At 36.9% G+C, this 24,949-nt stretch overlaps 1 protein-coding gene across 3 annotated transcripts; it reads right to left on the bottom strand.

Moving 5' to 3' along the window:
- Nucleotides 1-2,354: 2,354 nt before the first annotated feature.
- On the bottom strand, nucleotides 2,355-11,559 carry hnrnpa3 (heterogeneous nuclear ribonucleoprotein A3). Of its 3 annotated transcripts, XM_023337548.1 has the most exons (12): nucleotides 11,440-11,559; nucleotides 9,256-9,378; nucleotides 9,005-9,151; nucleotides 8,712-8,922; nucleotides 8,523-8,612; nucleotides 8,353-8,424; nucleotides 8,166-8,210; nucleotides 6,850-6,987; nucleotides 6,653-6,769; nucleotides 6,486-6,554; nucleotides 6,354-6,383; nucleotides 2,355-3,500 (listed from the first exon to the last, which is right to left on the bottom strand). In XM_023337548.1, exons 1-10 carry the CDS (start codon nucleotides 11,443-11,445, stop codon nucleotides 6,502-6,504), a joined length of 1,002 nt encoding a protein of 333 aa, XP_023193316.1. In that variant the 5' UTR covers nucleotides 11,446-11,559; the 3' UTR covers nucleotides 2,355-3,500; nucleotides 6,354-6,383; nucleotides 6,486-6,501. The 3 variants fall into 3 exon arrangements, with proteins under 3 accessions (XP_023193316.1, XP_005806327.1, XP_005806326.1); XM_005806270.3 differs by lacking the exon at nucleotides 6,354-6,383 and having other exon boundaries at nucleotides 11,440-11,558; XM_005806269.3 differs by lacking the exon at nucleotides 2,355-3,500 and having other exon boundaries at nucleotides 5,386-6,383; nucleotides 11,440-11,556.
- Between the last annotated feature and the right edge of the window lie 13,390 nt (nucleotides 11,560-24,949).

Genomic DNA, 24,949 nt, shown 5'->3' with positions numbered 1-24,949 from the left:
CGATACAGTCAAATTTATTTAATGATATAAAATTGATTGACTGATTGATTGACTTTCAAAAGTCTGCTTCATCCTTGGGTGAAATTCACAGATGCCTGAAGGTGCCATGTTCATATGTTCAGTCATTTGTAACACCATAAACATATCCACTTGTCATACCATTTAGGAAGGGGACACATTCTGCTCCCCAGTGATGAATGTGTTTTGGTGTGAAATATGTGAATCAATGCCTACGGAAAAGCAGAAAAACTTTGGAAGATCCCGGATGAAGTAAGTCTTGTAACAGCAACGGCTAAAAAGCCATTCAGAGAAGAAGAAGCCACACCTCAGCACTCTAACCTTAAAAACCAGGTTAGAGTTTGTAAATGCACTCAGTGTCTGGGACAGACCTTAATTTTGGAGACGTGCCCTGTTGTCTGACGAAGCAAAAAATTAAATGTTTGGCTGTAATGATTGTTTTTACAATTGAAAGTAAAACTGGATCCTAGCAAGTCTGGAAACACAATCCCAACAGTCTGGTATAGAGGTATACTCAAGGAGATGTCATCACAAAACTCTGATCTTAATAAGATCATATTTTGGGGCAGCACAGAAAAAGTGTGTGTGTACAAAGCAGCCTACATTGTGACTTAGTTACACCAATTCTATCAGGAGGAATAGGATTCAGGAGTCAGAAAAACTGTTGTTTTAGAAACATATACTGTAGAACCATAAGACCTAAAGATGTATGATTGAACTTGGTTATTAAGGGCTTTATCTTCAACTATATTGTGAATTTAACAGAATAAAGGGAAGCTAAAATAGGGTAAATATTATCTCTCTTCATTTTCATCAAAACTCTTGTTGCAGTGTTCTGAATCGGCTGAAGGAGTTTGACCTCATTTTGTGGACTTCCTAATATTAAATAATTACAGTCGTCCAGCCTTGTGGTATAAAATTCATGGAATAGGTTTTCAGTAACACTCCAGGACATTTTTAATTTTGGCAATATTCCAGAGAAGAAAGAAGGAAATCTAAGAAATCTGCTTAATATGGGATTTAGCGAACATAACCAGGTAAAAAATAACACCAAGTGTCTTTACTTTATTATCGGAGGCCAATTTATTGCCATCCAGATAAAGTGGTAGACTAAGCAGTTTCTTTTTCAGAGGTTCTGGTCCAAAGACAACATCTGTCTTGTCAGAATTTAAAAGGATCCTGTTTTTTATGTCTTAACATGCGTGTCATCTACCTAACAGATTGCATTCATCAGGATTTATTGAAAGACATAGCTGAATATCATCAGCAAGGTTCTGGTTGGAAATGTATCCACTGTCTTAACCATTGGAATCATACATAAATAATAAAGAGAAATAGTCCAAGTGCGTAGCCCCGTAGTACTCCACCAGTAACCCTGGAATATGAAAATTTATTATTCACATGAGTAGAAACGTAAGATTTAAACCAGACTAGTGCTGTTCCCTTGATAACTACGTGTTCAAGCCTTTCTAAGAGGATATTGTGGTCAACTGTGTCAAAAGCAGCACTGAGATCTCACAAAACCAGAACAGACAAAAGTTCCTTATTTGAGGCCAAGAGAAAATTGTAACTTTCATAAATACTGTTTTAGTGTTGTGATGACCTTTGAAACTTGATTAAACTCTTCAAAACGATTATTTCTATTTAGATGCACACACACTTGATTAGCAACTATTTTCTCAAGGATTTTAGATGAGAATCCAAAGTCATAAAATTAAAAATGCTCCACATTCCTAAGAAAATGTATGTATATCTGTAAATCTGAAACAAACAAAAATATTCTGCCCTAAAAAAATCATTTGGTAATCTTAACTAAGACAAAATGTACCTGTAGTATGATTTAATATCATACTAAAAGGTTTTTTTTTCCCTACTGTGAAAATACATACCTGGTTTCAACATATTGGAGCTAAAGCTAGCCAAGTCAATGTCAAAGCTGAAGGTCACACTATGCAAATGAAGACAAAAATGTCCAACATTGTTAACTATAAAATGTTGATTTGTGGTTATTGTTGGTAGGGAGGCATGAAAGGTATAGTTGCAAAAAAATTGGAAATGTCTCATTTTAACAATGTAATGGATGTCATCAGCTTAGGTCGAAAAAAACCCCACCATCAAATGAAAAAAACATGCAGCAGAAAAATTAAAGCTGAAAAGTTGCGACTTGTTTAAAGCTTAATTCGTTTTCTAGGTGAAAGTTGATTCGCACATGTCTGCGGAATGACCTAAACCTCATAAATTATGAATGAATGAAATATCATGAAGCATTATTCACACTATAAAGGAGCTTCTACGACATCACACTGGGTGCCAATTCATAAATAAAAACAACCACCAATAGAAAAAAAGTACCTTTTATTAAGATGAACACAACACATCACAGTTTACATGAAAATCAGAGCGGTTGATAAACACTGTCGTGCTGTTGAGGAGCTGGGAAATATTGTTGGTAACAAGAGAACAGGTTGTTCCAGTCAGATAGCGCTCTAAAAGCACAGACTCAGAGCTGCATGTAGAGGTTTGTCAAAACAACGATCAGTCTGGACCTGTTTGGCATACTGATGTTTCAGGGCTCTTTTAGGGATTATTGTGAACTTAAAGATACAAATATGTCAGTGCTGTTTTTGGCCAGCTAAGTGAAACTGAGCACCAAATTTAATTACTTAATTTGTTCCAAAGACTGACAATCTTTAAATGCATGATGTGTTTGGTCTGCAACTCAAGATTCAACATTACTTATGTAAACACATCTTTTAATAATAATACCTAGAAGTAACATTCCCCGGAAATTGTTATCCATCTATACAACAAAAACTGTTGCCTCTTATACCTGAGTAGGGTTGGCCAATATAACAAAATACATTATATCAGTGTGATAGATATTCCCTTATATATCACACTGTAATAAGATTGATGCTGTCCATTGCTTTTCTATGCACTTATGTAGACCTTTTGATTCTTTAACTAGTTTTTATGTTGCAAAATTGTACTTTACCGGGATGCTTTTGCTGTTTACATCCTAAACTAAAACATGCTTTTAGAATTAGACCAAACACATAAAGACTGAGCATACTCATGGTGTATTTAATCTCAACTGTACCTTGGCAAATGTTAGCAAAATGTAAGCTAATCTGTTCAAACATGTTCTCTTTTGTACAATTGTGATAAAGTTGACTGAATATAAAAGAAAAGTATCCTTTTTTGGCCAACAAATTATGTGTTTCATCGCTATTAGGATCTCTGACAATTAAAGTGCAATAAAAAAACAATTAAACATCAAGAATTGGTGAACAAAAGTCAAACACTGGGCAACATTCTTTAAGACACATTTTTATATAAGATGATTAGTCAGAACAAGTAGCACTAATACATGACATTGGAAAACCTTTGATAATGTCAAAAAATGTCTTACCCATCCAGAACCTCCCATGTTATCAGGCCTTTACAGCATTTCAGCAAGAAGAGAATGCCCATTTCCACATCTGTAAATCAAGCAAAGTGGTTACTCTTACCTGCTCCTTCTTCTCGAATCAGCTTTTTCTGTGAAATACTCGCTTCCCTTTTCTTGTTAATGTCTGACATCTAGCATTTGAAGGTTAAACTTCTGTATCTCACTCAACAGGATCTCGAGTGTGTCCAGGACCTAAGTCTTTCTTCGCTAGCACCATCTGCTGAGGAGCTTAGCTAGCCTTGGAAATGAGATAGATGCTCACTACCAGGAACGACACTGCAAGCTTCTTCCGTGGGTGTTGTGCTCCGTGCTGCTTTCTCCCTTCTCTCTCAAATTGCTGACTGGTCCACTGTGCTGGGGGATGAAGGTGTTCTGTCTGACAGTCATCTGCAATCCTTCCACACTAGCGATGCTGAGGGCCCAACTGCAGGAGGTTGTAGCTTTCAGTCCTATTCCCCTCTCCAAACACTGTCATTTGTATGAGCTGTTTTCTAGAGTCAGAACCTCCCTTTACATTAACCCTATACACATTAAGAAGGAAATACATACTGTATGGAAACATACACACCACAGTCACCCAAAGAGATACTCCTTGAACTTTTTGTCTCATTACAACAACAAATTCCAGAGTAAATATATTAGATTGCTGATAGGCCAACACAAAGTTACTCATAATGGTGAAGTTGACAAATAATCTGAAAAGTGTAGTACATTTGTATTTATCCTCCCCAAGTCTTTAGATTGCAGAAGAACATTTCACTGACATTACAGCAGCAGGTCTTTTGCGATACAGTATATCCACCAGCTTTGAGCATCTAGATACTGAAAATCAAGCTCAAGCTTTTTCCGACTCCATGGAGTGCATCTGTGAACATAATTTTTCAAGTTTTAGAAAACAGTTTCTCAACTGGATTAAGGTCTGGACTTTGGTCATTCTGCTTTAATGTAAGTTGTTACATTGTTACTCTACCTGTATGTTATTGGGTTAATGTCTTGCTACAAGGTAAACCACCGTCGAGCCTTTTGTAGCCCTCTACAGCACTTCCTTTCAAACACTTTAGAAAAGCGTCACCCCAGAATAATGCTGCCACCACATTTCACGGTGATACACCACATATGTGGTTTTGAATGTGAACACAATGTGTTATCTGCACTTATGTTTTTACAACATGCTAAATGGCTAAAGGCAAACTACAAATGAGACTTCCGATGGCTTATTTTCAACAACAGCGCTCGTCGAGTCGTTGTACATGTTATAATTCTAATCCGGCTGCCATCAGAACTCAGTGTGAACATTCCTCAAGTGACCTGCATTCTAAAAGATGGCTAGTACACATCGTGACTCTACAACAATCTGAAAACGTTGCACAATAATAACTGTCAACATCCTGATAAGCTCCATCAGTGGTGCCTACCAAACCTGTTTTGTCTGTTTACATCTGATCTTCCAGCTCTCTACCTTATTGTGAAACTTTGACGATTAATTGAAGAACATCTAATTATGAGGTTCAGGATGTCAAAGTTGTATTTGGGTAACTTTTACCTACAGTGTGAATGTAGCCTAATAGTTGTCTTGTTGACAGATATCCCACCTGGGCTATAGATTGCTGCAGCTCCTGCAGAGTAGCCATGGGTCTCATTAGTCCTTAATAGTTCAGGTGAATTGCCACATCTTAACTGGTTTGCTAATTTGAAATAAAGATTTTAAGAGTTCTTCTCCAGAAGAAGTTTGGGTTGTTTTCTAACTTTCTCCCAGAGCTGTCTGTTGTGCTCCTTGGTGTTCATAATGCTGATTTATCACAAATATTTCCTTACGGACCTCTGAGTCAATCAAAGAACATCTAGATTTATACTGAGATTAAATTAGGCACAGGCGGACTCTATTTACTAATTAGGTGACTTCTGAAGGCAACGGCTTGAACTCGATTATTTTATTTAAGGATCTGAGAGTAGATGGGGTTCAACACAAAAGAATGCCACAATTTTCAAAATGATTTTTGGTATGTAAACTTCCCAAAAACCATAAATATTTTTTCTTACACTTCACACTTATGTACTACTTTGTGTTGGTGTATAGTACAGAATCTCAACAAAATACATGCAAGTTCGTAGTTGTAACGGGACAAAATAGGAAAGAAAACACTACTTATAAAACCTCCACAGTTAATTTCGACAGGCTACACCAACATTTCATTGACATGGAAAAACAATAATCTGTGGCTTATTTAAATCTTTGCTGAACCAATAATGCACCGAACCTCATGTTACTTTACTACACAATTTTATTTAGTCTTTTTTTATCTAATGAAAATATGTGAACAATCTAGATTCTGGTTTGCTGGGAACATAAGGAGTAAGGGATTCTCTTGGTTCTAATCTAGGCTCTTTATACTTGTACACTGGTACTACGAAGGATTTACATACTGTGCTTTACATACAAAAATTAAAATACACTTGACACTTGCAATCAATAAATCATAATAACTTCAGAAAGAAGTAATTCTAGCTCATCTAAAGGCCTGATGTAACAAAAAACAACTTAAAGACAAATAATTGACTGGCAGAAAACCAAGCCATAAAAAAATTAAAGTAAAAAAAAAATGTAGGACTGAAGTTTAAATTTTTTTTGCTTTTTATCCCCAATACCATAGGCACAATACACACACACTTTAGACGCAGAAAAAAGGAAAAACTTTCTCAGCAGGGAAACATCTAGCACAATTAGGGAAGGGCATCATCTGCACTCATGTCTTGTTCTTACAGTCCTTCTTCCTTTAACTTCTCCGACTTAGCTGCAGTTAAGTCTGACTTCTGTGTTCCTCTAATGCTTTCAGATGACTGCCTCAAAGTAACCTGCAGCTTTCCTGACAATTCCTTTGCTCACCTCCTCGCCTCTCCTGCTAAGAACTGAAGCCTGTTGAATGGATACAGGATAGAACAAATAGTTAATCTGCACTTTCATGAGGCTCACTCTGTACTGTGCTACGAGGCTGGAGTGAGACTTAACACCGCTTACCGAAAACATGCTGCGTTCAATACCGCCGTGAGCCGTAGCCTCCACCACTGCCTCCGGAGCTGTAGCCACCTGGAATTAAGGAGTTATCGCCATAAAATGATGTTGTTCTTAATCCAGATATGTGTTTAAAAGTCTGGATTATGCAGACTTTTAAAGGTAGAACTCACCACCATATGGTCCACCAGAGTTTCTGCCACCAAAGTTATTTCCCTTCATTGGCCCATAGTTTGACTGCTGTCCACCATAATTTCCAAAGTCGTTGTAATTTCCACCCCCTCCATATCCTGAAAAGGTAACTCAAATTTGAAGTAATACATTCAAAGTGCAAGTGGCACATTTGTTTTTGAGAGGATAACATTTTTACCTCCCCGGTTGCCTCCATAACCTCCATCACCGCTGCCACCAAATCCACCGCCTTGGTTTCCGTAGCCTGGTCCGCCACCACCGTAACCCCCTCGGCCACCTCCATAACCAGGTCCACCGCCATAATTTCCTCCCGGACCTGGGAAAGTAAAGAATGACCAATTCGGTACTGCCTTACCGTTTACAACCTTATTCTGCAACATCATCAAAATGATAAAGGATTAGTTCTTATTTCTGTGACGGTGTAGGCAATAATAGTTCATCTAACTGTCGTAGGCTTGTAGTACTAGCTTGTAAAAATTTTTAATTTTCTTTACTTCCATTTTAAACAGAAGCTGGTCTCTCTTTTTTACAAGACCAGTCCACCTATGGGTATTAATGAAGTTACTTACCATCCCTGATTTTAACTTTTTAAAACGACTCAAATTATGGTCATGTTGGTGAAATATAACCCTGCATTAGCAGTTAATACACATCAGGGAATCCTAATCTTTATATATATAGGTCTAATTCTAATTCTGTTTCTAGATTAAGTAAAATATCCAGAGCAATTGGTGATATATAAACCCTTCGAAGAAAAGAAATAGTACATTATGCATACAAATATTTGCAACCCTAAGCTGTTACAGTCTGTACTGAGGGTTCCATTTTTTTTTAGATTAAACCATTTTGTTCCTCAAAAAAAAAAATAATTTCACACTACAGTTATTTTCAGACACCACAGACTAACATTGGCCCTCAACCTCCAGCTGTTTTTATAACTTGTTGATAAAATGTTCTTTCTTCAGTTCAATTTAAACTTACGAGAACAAAACTTATAAAAAGAGCTTTTCTCCAGCTTCATAAATTAAGTTTACTGTTTGCATGACATAATTAATCATAAACGGGTTAATAGGAACATGATGCACCGTCCTCAGGTCTCTCCCACTAAGTGAGCGGTCTGAGTGGGAGTTCATTACAACTGACTCCCTTTGACTGCAAACGTCTGTGAAAAGTTGGAACCCTCCCGATTTGTTAGATCAAATACCATGATATTTCACATTCTTATATGTTAGGTTTTTAATATGCAGCTGATCAGGGGGCTGATACAAGTTATAAATGGTTTTAGTTTTACAATGCCCTGGAGATTGAATCACTTCTCTAAAAACTCACTGCATGATGACATCTGTAATACAGAGAGGAGAGCTACTACTGATATTAATTTCACAGCACTTCATTTAAAAACATTCTAAGCTGCACTTCAAGCATTTTGCACAGAAATAATGGTGGCAGTGGTACTAATTTAATTCTAAATGAGACTAAAGTTAAGTTTCATACCATTGTCAAAATCATCATTATAACCACCGCGTCCTCCGTAGCCATCTAGGACAAAAAAGCACATAATTGTCAGACAGTGCATTTAAAATAGGTTAAATTCTTCACATATCGGACCTTCTCTAAACAAAAGTAGGTTCTTTCCAAATCATTATTAAAGTCAACAACATAACATCTGACATATACAAACCTCGACCGAAGTTACCGCCGCTTCCAAAATTTCCACCTCTGCCCATGAAGTTTCCTGATCCTCCGCTCCTTCCTGATGGGTGACATTTTAGAAACATTCATTACACAGCTGACTTGCCACCTACAATTCGGGCATAAATAGCTGCAGTTTTACATTTTTAGCAAACTCACCTCGGTTACTGGATATAGCATTCATTTCCTGTTTAGATAGCGCTTTCCTGACTTCACAATTGTGAAAGTTTATTGTGTGAAATTTCTGCGCTGTAAGAAAAATGGAAAAACAAAAACACATAATCATAGACAGATTTTTTTTTTTTTTTTTTACAAAAAATTTATTTTCTAACTAAAACAAGTGCGTACCGACGATTTTGTCCACAGTGTCATGGTCGTCAAATGACACAAAGCAGAATCCTCTCTTCTTTCCTGTGGATCGCTCCTCCATGATGTCGATACAGTCAATCTTTCCGTATTTCTCAAAATATTCCCGAATGTGGTGCTCCTCTGTGTCCTCTTTGATACCACCAACAAAGATCTTCTTCACTGTCAGATGTGCTCCAGGTTTGTTAGAGTCCTTTAAGAGAACATCGACTGAGTGCCAACCACACCAACACAGCTGTAGCATCTGAAGTCTGGTTTGAGGTGTAGATTTTTACCTCTCTGGACACAGCCCTCTTGGGTTCAACAACTCGCCCGTCGACTTTATGAGGCCTCGCTTTCATGGCCTCGTCAACTTCAGTTACAGAGGAGTAAGTTACGAAACCAAACCCTCTGGATCGTTTACTGTTAGGATCCCTCATCACCTAAATGCGATATAAAAATAGACAGACTCAATTGTGTGCAAGTAAATTGCTTGTGTTATTACTATGTGGGAAAGTCTTTAATACACTATGATGAATCTACAAACCACACAGTCTGTCAGAGATCCCCATTGCTCAAAATGGGCCCGTAAACTCTCCTCTGTGGTTTCGAAGCTCAGACCTCCGATAAACAGCTTTCGGAGCTGTTCTGGTTCTTTCGCCTCATGGTCCTGTCAAAGCAAAACACAAGAAGAATTGCAGCAGAAAGTTATACAAGTGGAGACAGTTGCTGAAAAACAAAACATGACACTTTTAGTGTTTCAAAAAAATGCAAGAGTACAGACATGAACAAACTGTAAATAACTGGGCCTTCCCTTAAAACAAACATTTTCACATTATAAATAGGAATATTATTATAATTACATAGACTGATAAACAAGCAAAAAAAAACAAAACAAGCCTGTTATTTTCCAAGTCGACACACAACATTTTGCTTTACTGCAGTTGCTGAATCTTACAGGTGCTCTCATGCAGCAAATAGTGCATCACGTGCTATCAAATTACAGGATGGAATTTCATTTTAATTTCATTTTAAAAACGTTTTGCTCTAGAAACACTGATCTGAAAAGATGGCATCAGAATATTTTGAAACAGGCACACTGTTCTTTGTTTGTCTGGAAGGGAAAAAAGGCACCCAGCTGTGCTGACCCTCTGCAAGATACTTTATCACAAGAGTAAACGGTGAAATTTATGATGTCTTAAACGCAGTGTAAAGTTGCTGCACAGCAACAACTTTACACTGTTGCGGTGTAACACACATTGAAAATATCAATGTGTGTGTGAGGCTGTTATCATACAGTCTTATGTTGATGTTAACCCTTTCAGAAGCTCATCTTTAAAATGTGACTAAAGTTTCTTTACATTTCAACAAATTATAACTTTTCTTGTGTGTAAGAAGAGTAATAGACCATAATGACTCCAATAAAGTTTTCACTATTACAAAAAAATGTGGATGTAGCAATTTGTGATTTTGCAATCTGGTAATAATATTCCCTCCAATATCCTTTTTTACTCACTATGGATTGAAATTAGCAACAATTTTTTTTTCAAAAGCATGCCTGATCTGCTGGACGTGCATATACCTATTAAACTGACATATAGTTTTTTTCTAGTATTAAGAAAATAGCCAAAAAATTGTTATGACATATTTTTTAGATTTAATGTTTTTGATAATTATAGGGATACAGTTTCAAATAAAGTCTACTTTCTATGATGGGATCTGTTTCAATAGAAACTTAAATAAAAAAATAACACAGGTAATAAAATATGAATTACATTTGAACATTTATTTTAAAGTAAACACTTGAATAATAATGACACATTCTCAAAAATGTGTCATTATTATCATAAATCTTATGTAGAAAAACTGAAAGCATTTTTAAATGTGATCATGTTTTTCTTACACATTTTGTTTCACTACGAACTATGGTGTATGTAAGTATGCTCAGTGAATAGTCAAGATGAATCAAAAGTAATGCAATAACATATATACAGACAAAATAGGGTGCCTGCTGAACACTAGAACTTTACTAGAGACCCCACTGTTGTTGGTCATTTTTTTAATCACTGCGAGGCTCAAGCAAAAGCGGACAAACGTATATCAACCTAAATCTCAACAAATATTTTGCAGGAACTGCCTATAGTACTTGTTTTTGACTATTGACAGGGAGAATCCCATAATGAAAAAGTCCTTCAAATTTAAATAAGGCAACCAAAACTAATGGGAATCAGCTACTTTTTTACTCACTATGGAGTAAGACTCTCAGATATTACGTTGAAGAATCTTAATAGCTTAGCTTGAGAAGTGTCACCTGCCTTTACATCGTATTTCATGTCAAAATGGCTGCTGCAACAAGAATAGCACGGTAAGAGCAGTAGCTAACATCCCTTTGCTGCAAACATGAAAGCTGCGGGTTAGAATACTAATATATAACAGATACACACATATATAAAGAGACATATTATAGTCCGTTTTAAGCGTTAAAGTCAGGAAATAATCATTATTTTAGGTACACTGCTAGCTGTAGTAATTATGAAGAAGTTAGCTTAGCATTAGCGCTAGCTAATAACAACGTTGCTAGGCATAGTGAGGTACCGAGAAGGAGTGAAATCGCGGGTAGAGACATGCAGCCTTTTCTTAAATCTTACATTTTTGTTGAACATAATAGAAACAGTGGCTTTAAATATTTATGCATGTATATGTCTGTTTTTAATGGTTAACAGCATCTTACCTCCATTTTGCAGATATGCAGGGCGGAGACGTTAAATGTATCACGTGACCTTCTTACGTTAGCTTGTGGTACTTCTCTAAAAGTTTTACAACAAAAACCTTAAATATAGACGACAACGACTGGTTTATGCATTGAGCAAGTTGCACAAATTGTTATACGTATTACCATTTGACTTCAGTTCAATTAAAACTGAAGTATGATGATTGGTAGCCTTGTCATTGCTATTTTGTGGTCATTTAAAAATAAGAATTGTCGCCACCTTCTGGCTAAAAATGAAAAACACCTTGAGTGTGTCTCGTGTAAACAGCGGTGGTGTTCAAAGATGAAATATCCACGTTTTTTTTTTCTTTTCCAGAAAATATATTTAAAAACTAAAATGAATTTTAGAATTATTGCTAATGTTATATTTTTTTATGTAAAAATAAAAATGCATTCATAAGTGGATGAATATAATATAAACGGATGAATATAATTTTACAATTGCTGGGTTTTTTCTTGCCTTTATTATACTCTAATTGAAATTTGAATTTAATGCTTTACTTTGGTTTTAAAAAAAGTTTGTCACAAGTGTCTTCCACTGTTATTGTGTGAATTGGAAGAGGAAAAGTCTGATAAAGCAGGGATGTTATAATTTCAAATATCTGTACTGTCATTTACACAGAATTGTAAATGTGTAAAGTATCAGCCTCATTTACACAGCTTTTTCACGAGTTAATTACTGACAATCCATACAATATTTTTTTATTGCACAAGTATACATGCACATTTGGTAAATTTTTTTAAATGACAGTACTCAGTTGCACACGCACATTTCTTTGAAACAGAATATGCTATTTTTTAATAACTTTACAGTATATTTTTATGTTGTAAACTTTCCCTTACTATGCAGTCTCATACTTTTTTTTTTAATATCTTTTACTTTAGTTTGAATATGTGCACTCCTATTTATCTTTAACTTGCTGCTGGTACACCTGAATTTCTCATGGGACAATAAAGCACACTTCTATTTTGTGCTCTTAAAATGTATGAATAAGCTAGTTTATCTACTGTTTCCTTGTCAATAGCTACACCTGTGATGCATATTTGAGGAGCTATCAGACTCTATGAGTATGAAAAGTCTGATAACTTTGGACATATGTACAAAATGTTAGAGATAAGTTGAGGCAGCATTAATCAGTTGACATGGGCACTTTATGGAACTCTATGAACTTGCTTCTAATGTACTGAGTGCAAACAGCAATAGTGTGCTGAAATTTAATAGATAATTTGTTAATCCTAGTACCATAAAAAATGATGGAGGAAAGTACAACATGCAACACAAACTAAAATACATGTTCAGACTTTTTCTTTGTAAAGTACTGTAACTTGCCAGTAAACCCCCATGACTTTAAACTACAGCAAAATTCCAGTTTCCCTCTGCATTTTTTTCATGTTAGACATTAATTTGTACTTCCAAAATAAACAACACAAACCTCATTTTTTTAATTTTAAAACTTACATAATTTGCACTGAAAGGGACTTTTATATCCGTTTCTGAACTTTCTCCCACCCCCCCCCCCCCAACTTCTTTGCAGATTGGGATTTAGGAATAATTTCTTCAAATTGCAAATCCGATGAAATTGACAGAAAACATTTACATTCTTTTTAGCTGCAGTTCTGCATAATATTTTTCCATCTGTATTTTCAGAACAGGTTGAAGAAAGATACTCGACTGGAAAAAATATGATGCATGAGCCAGATGCTACTTAGCCTTGTTGAAGCTGACTGGCATCTTCAAAATATATGACACTTTTACGGTTTAAACAATGTCCATCATTAACTTTATAGTAGTATGTGAGGAAAATACAGCCCCAATAAAAAGGGGTAATGTTTCTCTGACACAGTTAATGATGACTATTTATGATCCGTCCATAGTTCAAATTTAAGAGCATGTCTGATTTGATTCTTTTAGTCCACTGCAATTACTTCATTTGCCCAAACACTGAGGCATTATTGTTTAGTACAATATTTGTACTTATATAATATCAAAGTATTGTATTGCATAAGCATGTGAACATTATCTTTGGCTTAAACAGGACCCTGTTTGACCGTTACTAGATAATAAATGTATTGGAGACTTTAATGGTAATAAATCACTCACATATTTGCCGTAGTCTCACATATAACGCCCTTAGTAATTAAGCTCCGTCAGACATCAGAGATCTGATTGTTTCATATATTCCTAGCAGAGCACTTCGGCCTCAGACTGCAGGTTTGCTGGTAGTTAATAAAAAGTCTCTAAAAGCAGAATGGCAGGCTGAACTTTAAGTTGTCAGACTCCTGTTCTGTGGAAACAGTTCTTAGTTTTAGTTTATGAGTCAGACACACCTGTCTACTTTTAAACTTTCTGTCTTGATTAAGCCAATAGTTATATCTAAGGATACTGATCAATTAGTTAGGTAGTAGAGGAAACATAGTCAATGTTTTTGGAGTGGTCATCAAAAAATGTAACTTTTAATTGCAGGGCCTTGCCTCAGCAGAAAAAATAAATATTGCATTAAGAAATAGTTATTAAAATGAAAGGCAGCATAACCATTGAAATCCAGAACAATAGAACAATAGAACTGAAGGATTAAGTTATTAGTTCTAGCTCTTAAAATGATCTCTATGCTCAAACTTAATTAAGTAGTAATGGAGCATAAACACAGGAACACAAGAAACATGCAATTCAAGTAAGGCAATAAGTTAGTTTTTGATAATAAAGGAAACTGGTAGAAAGAAAAGCTACTTGCCAAACCTTGTTTGTAATTTAATTGAAAACAATAATTAAAAAGTTTATAGCAACTCAAATTATGATAATGATGAGGACACAACATTATATCTGCTATACAGAAAGAGCAGGATGAAGATCTTCATTTAGTAAAACTATATAGAACAATGTCTTAAGTGTTTGGGACTTAAAAACTCTGATAATTATTGTTTCACTGAGACCTGTTATTTCAAATATTATTTAACCCATTGTGAATCAAACCAAAGTGAAATCCTTCACAATAATAAAAAAAAGCCACATGAGTTCTATGATTGTACTGCTCAACCATTTGTAAATGCATTTCATTGTAAGACAAAAGCTTGACCTTTCAACCCTATAATCTGAACTGGCTGCTTGCAAATATAGTCTAATAAATATGACAAGGTTGTAAATTGTGACATCTTAATGAAGATTAGCTATCGAGGAATATTTTATCTGCTTCTTATGTAAATCAGAATAAGCAACTTGATCAGATTAAAAAAATCAAGTTGTCAAATATGGTCAGTAGTGTGATTTTAAGCTATGTAGGTAATGTTCTATAATGTCTTTTGTCTGCTTCTATTTGTAACATATTTCAATGTTTTATATAAGACCTTCAAATTATGTTAATATTATATTAATAAAAACTGGACACATTTATGGCTGGATGTAGAGGTCCTTCTACGAATTTGGTCTGGCATCCAGTAGGACAATCAAACACAACAAACCCGGTGGCTTGTTTTTACATCCCAGAGCCACCAGTGCCCACAACAAACCCACGCTCAGCAGCCATTGCTGCAGTGTCTCATTGCTGAGACTCTGTGTGTGGGATTTGCAAGGGGGAGATGAGCTCAGCGAGTCGACTGCAGCAACAGTAAACAGGGCAGTATCAGCCTCTCACAGATGTGGTTTGATGGATGCTCGGCGTACACCTTCTCGCCCTCGCCTCGGCACAACATGTTTGTTTGGTTGTTGATCACACCCCCTCAGTCTTTATGCCTAACTGCCCCCTGACACAAAGATACATCACCGGTCCCACACATCTCTGCTGGCCACGGACAATTCGATTCAGTGTTCTTGTGGAGGTTGCTTTTGACTTTCAGAAAACATTTTAGGAAAACAGCTGCACATGATGCTACTTTTCCAAATCACACAGCCACTGTTTTAACACCACAAATGTGTATCCCGGGTGTTCCGAGGTGGGATTTAGGTTCAATTAGCAGTTCATTTGCATTAAATAAAAAAGAAAATGACCAAAATTGTTGGTTAATTATGCTCATAAAAGTGTTCTCTGCCCCAATTTACCATAAAACCCTACAGTCTCGGGCTTGGCAGTAATTTTCTTCAGCAACAAATGAGTGATATAATGTCCCGCTGAGATAGAGAGGGATGATATCCTTGCCTGGGCCGAAAGGCAGTACTTACCACAGAACCACGATTAAATAATTAACAAGGGTTTTATTCCTATTTTATGCCCACAAATTATGGTTTGCTATAAATCCGCAAAGCCAGCTATAGAGAACCGTGTCAGCAAAAAATTCAAGTGCAGTAAATCATTAGAGGGAGGAGTCAGTGACTGCAAAATATCTTTGAGGTGAATATAACCTTTTCCCCTTCAGTCTTATCAGGAGGCCAAGGTAAAAATCAGAAGCTCTGGTCTTTGTGTTGAAGGCTCTTTTGATTACCTTTTCACTTTGTTGACAGAGAGAATTATCCAACAGTAGGTGGCACCAAATCATCATTCTCAATATAAGTGATTCTGAAACTATATCATGCAAGCACTCAGGAAATATTAAGCTGTCCAAATACCAGCATAATGACAAACATTTTAAATTGTTTTAAAATATTGTTTTACTTATATACTTATGAATGCTTAGATTTTAATACAAGACGAAGATAATCTGAAAGACAATATTTTTTCAAATAATTTCTTAATTTATATAAATAGCTCCCTCCCCTTCTTAAAACACGAGATAGCTGTGATTAATCACATCCATTGAAAACCTGTGGTCCATTTCATTTACCAAATCAAGACCGGGATAATGACAGACCTTTTGAATAAAAATAATAGATTTAATAGAGCCTGTCTGACAGCATGAAGTAGGCTTGAGGATCTCAAAAAGCTACACATTGTACTGTAATCAAAATAAATCTAAGATTAAATGAGAAACATTGGCTTCTATCTGTCTGAAACAGATAGTTTTAAATCATCTCTAAGGCTTTAAGACCCCAGTCTAAGTTATTCTCCACAATTGGAGAAATCATGAAACAGTTTGAATCTGAGATGCCACAAAATAATCCAGAACAGCTTCTAAAGCGCTGCAAGCCTCATTTGCTTCAGTTACAGCATATGCTTCTGATTGAGCAATTGGAAAAAAGATTCCAAGGCTAAAAATACTTCTGATATAAACCCCCAAAGCAAAACAAACCCAAACACAACAAACAAGCAAGAAAAAAAAGAAAAAAAACCAAAGAGTCATTTCCTATTTGCCAAAAACATCACAGTGACTCCCAAAAGTTATTCAGTGAACTGAAGAGACAAAACTGGGCAAAGTTTGCTCAGGTTTGCCATTTCAGAACTTGGACAACTTGTTGTAGTTGAGTTCATCTTTGTGACAGAAGATTCTGTCAGAAAGTCCAGGTTAATTAAAGTCATAAGGTGAACCTCAGCAGAACAGTGATTCAAAGCGACCTATCAAGCCCACTTCTGAATAACTGAAAAAAAAAATATATATATATATATATGTTTTAAGGTTTTGGAGTGATATAGTCAAAGTCCAGGTTTTGGTCTAATTTAGATGCTGTGTATGATTAAGTTCATTCCCATATGACCTCACTGTGGCTGAATTAATAGAAAATCTTCATTGGGTAAAGAGTCTTCCAAAGCAATTTGAGAAATAAATATTTTAAATAAATTATTGCAAAAAGTTTATGGCAGTTTTGCTGCCAAGAGAGACACATTCAGTCATAAGGTTTCTAGGGCAATTGCGTTTTCCACTTAAGGTGATTTGGAGAGCCATAATAAATGAAACCATCATTTGAATTCTACTTTTTATATTTCATCTGCCTATCTATACAGCTTTTAAGATTTGTTTGATAATCTGATAGATTTGTGACAAAAAGTAAAACAGAAAAAAGAAAAGATAAACTCCAAAATCTCCAAAGGTTAATCCATATTCAGTATTAAGACATGATTAAGCATTCATCATTACTTGGTTACTAAGAACCAATAAACCAACCTTTCCTCAAACTCAAACTTCAGGATGTAACTCAAACAACAACAAAAAACCCCTGCAAAAATGATAAACTCTTAACTAACACCAAAGTTGTTCCAGAACCACATTTTGTTTTGGATGTCCTCTAGATGGCGCCATGGTCCATGAAACCTTTGGCCCTCCAGCTGCAAATCATATCACCTTGTAAATGTCAAACAATATTCTTTGATAGGAAATTACTGTTTCCCCCTGTGTCAAATGTCTGGGTACTTGATTATGTGCAATAATTCCAAATCCTAATTAAAGTTGTTCTATTAGTTTTTTGCCATTAATATAATTACGAGGGAGTTCATTTTTATTATTGACCTATTAGCTGTTGCATTGCGGATCCTCCTTTGAGGGATACTGCCTGCAAATGATTTATTCATTTAAAGTATTGCTCATTAGCTTTAAAAACATTCGCACTGTTTGTTACTGTTATCTCTGTCACTGAGATGATGTTGTGAACCTAATGCTCTTTTCAAATACAGCCTCCCTCCCTGCTATTTGTGCCTGAGGGCGTTAAGGTTGACCTTGTCCTGAGAAAGCATAGACTGGCTGCATGACTCCTCTGGGGAACCGTGTCGCCTCTAACCTGGGCTTGGACGGACGGACGTACGCAAGTGGAAAACTGTGAGGAAATGGACATTTGGAGCAGGGAAACCATGGAGTCAATTTAGTCACTGTCTACTACCTTTTCGCATGCAAGTACAAAGCCAGCCTCACACGTTGGTGTTGACAAGAATTTCTCTCTGAGGAATTTAGGGACAGAACAATTCCTAGCATCTGTTTCCTGCTCTCTTGCTCTGTGTGAAGGAAACAGAGTGTAAATCACACCAAATATAAATAGAATCAGGATTACATTTTTCAGAAGCTAAAGTTGGTTGCTGTTCCACAGTGTTTTGGTTTTTCAGACACCCAAATTTGTACCTGCTGTACGAGGAGAAATAATAAAAAATTATTTAAATAATTATTTCATATTTACATGAGTAATATTTAATTTACTCAGGTAAATTAAATATATTGCATTGATTAGCCTCAATGATCTAAAGTATATTGAACCAAGGATCATATTTTCTTCACGTCCTTTAGCTTAGAAACTTTGGATTCAATGTAATCTTTGTGTTAAATTTTAAAGCACAGCAGGAGCCTCCTCAAATGTAATTGGATCAGAGTTCAAAGAACCTCGTCCACAGCAATGAATGCTAACATGGTAGAATAATGTATAATCATGCTAATAGGTTGTGTTGATGAAAAATAACTAGTCATTTAGCTGAGTAGTTAGTGCAAGCTAATGCTAGGCAGTCCAACATGCACCCCCCCATCCCAAAAAAAACACCGAATATTTATAATTACAGTATTACAATTATAAATGTTCATGGCTAAGTTAATTTATCAATAAAAGCACACGTTTTTATGCACAACTGAGTCAAAAATATTAAATAAATAGGATCAATTTAACCCAAATATTTCTTGCTTACTAATTTTGGAAATGTCTATTTCTTTTCAGTGTAATGCTGGTAGCCTTGACTGCCACTATAAAAAATGGCTCCGTTTTGTCTTTGGTTCAGAGCTTAGTTATCTGGATTTTGTACAGTGAGTGTTTACTCATATTTGTGTTCTCTTTCAGTCACCGTGTGTATGTATTTTTCCCCATGGACAGCCACTTTCTATGGTTTTGGAATCATTTAATCACGCTCATCTGCTAGTTGTCCCAGTAGTCACTCCTGGTATTCATTCTCATGGTTTGTTTTCAGTCAATGTTGGATTTGCTTGTTTCCATACCTGTTGCCACTCCTGTTGCCTCATATACCTCCCAGTATTTCAGCCATGCTGGTTTGTTGAACTTTCTATTATTAAATTAAGCTTTTCATTAAGTTACCTTCCTTCTGTGTGCATTTCCATTCCATTCCAAAACAAAATACATTAATTTTTGACATTTGTTGGCCATTTGTTGGTTAGCATAACCTTGTATACTGTGTCATACCTATAATCCAGTCCTGTTGTGTTAAATACTGTCAGGGCTTTGTGAGTTCATATTTGACCAGGGACTGGGTCACCAATATAACTCCAGTGAGTTAGGTTGCTTTCTTTTGTTTTCTTGGGGTTCTTCCTTTCTTATTAACCAAAATTCCTGGTTGTTTTTATTTAAATCTTCTACAAGGGTTTAAAGGATTCATGTACTGTACACCAATGGTGGAAAAATTCAAAATATATCTAAATCAAATAAAATTATGTGCATCTCTGTAAGGTGTGCAACATTTTTGATTAAAAAATAATGAATGCATGTAGTGAAATGATGATCCAAACGGGAAAAAAAACAGCTCATATTTGCAGGATTTCCTTTTCCAAATGAAATGGATTTTCTGAGATTAATTCTGATACAATTACAAAAAAAAAAAATCAAATATTAGTTTTTTTTTCTCACTTTTGAATAACTTTCTATGTCATTTTAAAAGAACAAAAAAAGAGAGAAGTTTATTATGCCTGGAAACCGTCCAGTGCACTGGCCTATTGATGTCCAAAGAAGAGACACAGATAGTGTGTAGTAATAAAAGTCTTTATTTACAGCTCCTCAGCTGAGAGCAACAGAGGAGTGCTGTGTTTCCTTCTGGCACTAATTGACTGCCTGCAGCAGGAGAAACATAGACTCTCTTCCCTGCCTCTCTCCAGCACACTTGTCTCAGATGTAATAGTAAGCACAATGCAATCTCTTATTGAACTTTGAAATTCATTGACCTTTACACATGTAAGATTAAGAAGTATTCCTTTTGATTACTCTGGATGTATTTATTAGTACGAGGATTATTCGGGTAAGGCGCAGTTTGTTCCTCTGTGCCACCCTGTAAGACTAATCTTTTTAAAAGCTCGTAGTGATCTGTGCAGCCCAAAGGCAATTGTGTGCGGTCCATTCAATGCGTGTCCCTTCTTCCTGGGTGAGAAATAAGTAAGGGGGGAAGGATGGGGGAGACAGGGGAAAACCATCTTTGCCGTCCCTTAATTCCTGTGCACGGAGCAACAAACGAGCACAAAAGTGCTGCTTTCACAGTTTTCTGTGGCCCGACGTTGAGCTCCAGGCACAACGAGACAAAGGAACGGCGGGATGATGAAGTCCCGAGCAGCACAGGGCAGGTGTTTCCTCTGTCTCCTGGGAGTACTGCGGAGTACACCTGCCCACCACTAACCCACTGTGATGGATCGATGAGGCAGTAACTGACTCAGCACTTTAAGAGCCCTACCTGGGATTAGAGCACCAAGGACCTGATTGAAACAAACTGTCATCCCACAAACAATAACACACATCCATCTTGAAGGGTCGACTCCTTTTCTTTCCCCTGCGCTTAACCGTCTCTGAGAATGATTGTGCTGTTGATGATGAGAGAGAGCAGCTACATTTCTGTAAACATGAGGTCTGATGCCACTGCTTGGACTCCATATATACAATCTGCATCATTATCAAGCAGATGAAATATGACCTTTGCACCTCATGGGACATGAGGGCATGTTCAAAAATCTATAAAACTGGTGTATGGATTCCTAAACATGAAGCAGTTCTCATTCAGTCAAGAATTTGCAGGAAGAAGAGGCATGCGTTTTCACAATGTTTGGAATTAGATAATAGTCTGTTTAAGGACGAATGAGCGTAAGGCCTGCAAGGTCCCAGGAGTCGGTGACTAATGCGGTATAATAACCACTGCTGGCGTGGGTCATTTTGCAAGTCAACCCAGGCAAATACTCCACAGCCCTTTATCTAGTTAGATTATGATTACTATCAGTGAGCTTTATAGAAAACAGTTTTCATTATGTCCTCATAAGAAAAAAAATCCAAACAAGGTTTGTAAAGATTTCAAGAGGAAAGCCTCATCGATTCTAAAACACCACAACAAAAATATGACACCAATTATTTTTCCTGAACGTATCGCATGCTTTTGACAGAACTTATTCAAGACATAACTTCACATTTTCTGTCTTGAATTTTTTCTCTGATAGGTGCTCTGGTCAAAACAAAGGGGTGGCTTGCAATATTCTTCAGAATCCGCATGCAGTGCTTAAATTCAACTTTGGAGGGAGCCTTAAGCCTGATGTTGATCTTCAAGCTCACTATTAATTTCTTTTACTTGTCTTTGAGTATTGAGGGAAAGCCTCAAGAAACCATTCACTTTTCTCTTTATCTTGAGCTACATGATCTTTTTTTAAATGAAATATTAATAACACTGACCTTTCAGTGTGTCTAGTTTGTGATTTTAAAATGAGATGTTAATAGGTTATAAGCAGGACTATCTTACCTGCTGTAGGTAGCTCTTGTGGTATGTTCATTTAGCATAAATTCAGATTAGTTTGTGCATGTTTCAATGCATGTTTGAAACATGCATTGAAACATAACATGTAGGGTTTTCCACCAGAATAGTTAGTCAAGAGAAAATTAAGGCTGTGTAATTTACACTTTATTTGAATTGCTTCAAATAGAGCCAATTCAATACTGTTAAATGACTTTAGCAGACTTTATTCTGAGGTCTGACCAGCCAAAGCAGCCCCATTTACTGTACAGTATATCCCTTTAATATTGATCTTGATCATTTTTGCATTCTACATTTAACACAACTTAAAATAATAGGATAAAGCTCCAATTATAAATATTTTTTATCTGATTTGTTTTTACTTCACTTCTACTTATAGCATTTACTGGTATGGTGACCACTCAAAGCAATTTACACTAGAGCCACATTGACCTGGTTGCACTCAGAAACATTCGTCAATTGTCTATACTGCCTACGAAGTTTCAGGGCTGGTGCATATCTGCAGCAGTCATTGTGCAAGAGGCAAGATTCGCCCTGGACACGTCACCTATCCAGTGAAAGAGAACATCAAAACAAAAAGGACAAAGAAATATGCACACGCACTTTATTGTTCGAACAGTTTTTGGAGTGAAGAAGGAAGCTGGAGTACCTGGAGAGAACGTACACATGCAGAGGAAGAACATGCAAACTCCACGCAGAAACACCCCAGGGCAGGATTTGGATAAAGAGGATTCTTGCTGCAAGGTAACAGTGCTATCAACAGACCAATAAAAAAACAAACTTCTAGGCATCCTTGGATCAAGTACCTTACTTAGGAGGATATCGACATGTGGCAGAGGAAGAAGCAGAAATCAAAACCTACCATTTTCCAAATGCAGGACTGAGCCACAACCACACCTGTGGACTTACTGCTGTAATATCTTTGGTTTTTACCATCCCTATCTGCAGTGGTAAGCACTGTTAACTAAAAAGTTAGCTGTGCTAATCCTATGGCACTAAAGCGCTATATCAATGTTATTTTGTAAAAGCTAATGCAGAAACGCCAAATTCATCTATGTTGATACATGCTACATATCAGAAGGAGAACATGAGGATGCTCTCAAAACAATTAATATTGTTTTAAGGAAGTAGACGTCACCTGTGGTCTCAGTTCCTCTGGGATTAACAATTAGCTTTAGCCTCCAGATCTAGCTTTGTAATAGAATGTACAAAATGAATACAGTAATTGTTTAAAGATTAATAAAATAACACAGAAAGCTATAATATCTTTTAGGTGGAAGTTGATTTATGGTGATTCTGACCTTAGTTTTGGCTGGCTGTTAGTTTCAACCTTTCTAATACTTTATTCTGGATTTATACCAAATGAAGATGCCAAGAGTTTTTAACTGCAGGTAAAAAATAATTTACTGTCCATAACCTTATAACAGAGATACACTTCAAAAATCCTTAAAAATCTCTTATAGTGACATCAGCCTTTAGCTGCTTGGCTCTCTTAGAGACATAACAGTAGAAATGGAGCATTTGGCAAAGCCAACATTTAAGCAACTTTCTCCTGTGGTGACTAAAGTACAACAGCAAGTAGTTAATTAAAGTCACGCTATCATAACTCATATACTCATGGCTAAACAGTGGTGTAAATGTTTAGACGGGGTGCACAGGCTGCTTGATCTGACGGCAGAATCAGAGTATCTGCAGTGCTTTGCTGTATTCAGCCATGCTCTCTTATCTCGTCTTGTTCTGCTTATCTGGCCGGTGTACAGAGTTGGGTTTTGCAATGAGCGTCACGCCCACACCTCGCCCCATGTGGATGGGCTGGCACCCTGTTCCCACACATCCGTCCACACATAAAGCAGACTGGCTGTTTTGAGCTTCCATCTGCAAATCTCCCTCGATGTCCACGGTACGAAGAAGGAGAGGGTTTGCCTCGGTGACACGTCCCTCGTCCAGGTGGCAGTGACAGATTTAGAGGATGTTGTGGACGGAGGTGGACAAAAGGCTGGCCTTTCTGAGGATGTGTGTGACATGTAACATGCAGCGGTGGCGTAGAGTGATGACATCCTCTGTTTAATGAGCACGACCCCATGTTGGAGTGAGCTTGCCTGCCGCAGAGAGCTGTAAATCTGCCTGCTATCAGTGCTGCCCCACTAATACAGGAAGTATTATCTAATGGGAGCAACAAGGAGGGCTAATTTCAATGGAGCCGATACCCCCCACCACGCGGCCGTTCATATCTTCTTGCGGTTGTGAGGATAACCCAGTTAAAAACTTTTACTGCTTTTAAGAGAGTCTGGTGTAAGTTTTGTGGGACAGGCAGAGACTGGACACATCTCTCCCTTCTGTAGGTGTAGTTAGTGAAATCTAACGCGTTGCCAGACAAATCCCAGATGTCTGCTTGTTCTGCCTTTGCTTCGTTACATTCCTGGGTCATGGTGGAACTCTAAAGGACCTCTGTGTCAGTGCCCCCATTCTGGCCTGCAGCTCCCCTTTCAGCCCTGATTTGTAGAGTGCTGGTGTCAAAGGGGACTACTTTGTAGATGGTGTGCTCTGCTTACCTGTTTCCACACAGCAGAGGCAATAAATGTCACTCCATGACACTCTCTGGACTGTCTCACTTGGACCATTATCAGGTTCAGATGCAGAGACACCACCACACTCAGGGAATTAAAAATAATAAAACTTGTTAACAGAAGTCCTATAGCCCATCAGTTTCCCTGAAACTAAAAAAGCTATTTAAAAGAGGAGATAGCCACTTTCTTTGTGGATGTAGTGTCTGGCATTTATCTACAGCTGTAATGCAATTGTGCGTTCAGAGTTTTCCTCCACTGAGCAGGGGGTAATTGCTGACTAGTCTTTTAACCTTATTAAATCATCCAGAGGCGGTGTTGGAGAGAAGATAGAGTTGATGATACTGCACCTCTCATGCTTTTAGGAAAAGGAAAAGATGCTGACTGCACCTCATCCAGGGGATTATACACCAAATTCAAGCAAAGCTGCAACAGCTAATTAGAGGGAAAAGGAGGCACTGTGACAATCACCATGGGATGAACCTCAGGCTATGCACACACTGATTTTTTTGCACTTTTGTCCAAGTTAACTTGGCACAGTCATTATTGCTACAGTTTCTGTTTTTTGTTTTTTACAGCCCTCCTTTGCACTTTCCTATCATTTAAATTTATACGATCCTCCTGCCT

The sequence above is a fragment of the Xiphophorus maculatus genome, chromosome 7, assembly GCF_002775205.1.
Source record: "Xiphophorus maculatus strain JP 163 A chromosome 7, X_maculatus-5.0-male, whole genome shotgun sequence".
Taxonomy (NCBI): Eukaryota; Metazoa; Chordata; class Actinopteri; order Cyprinodontiformes; family Poeciliidae; genus Xiphophorus; species Xiphophorus maculatus.
The sequence above is the reverse complement of the archived record's forward strand: the minus strand, read 5'-3'. Positions and strand labels throughout refer to the sequence as shown.

Bases quoted from the DNA above. Each gene is read 5' to 3' on its own strand.
- hnrnpa3 (XM_023337548.1), bottom strand. The intron at 8,211-8,352 runs GTTTGTATATGT...TTTTTGTCCTAG, and splicing joins CGGCGGTAACTTCGGTCGAG to ATGGCTACGGAGGACGCGGT. The intron at 6,555-6,652 runs GTGAGTTCTACC...CCTTAATTCCAG, and splicing joins CTCTGGTGGACCATATGGTG to GTGGCTACAGCTCCGGAGGC.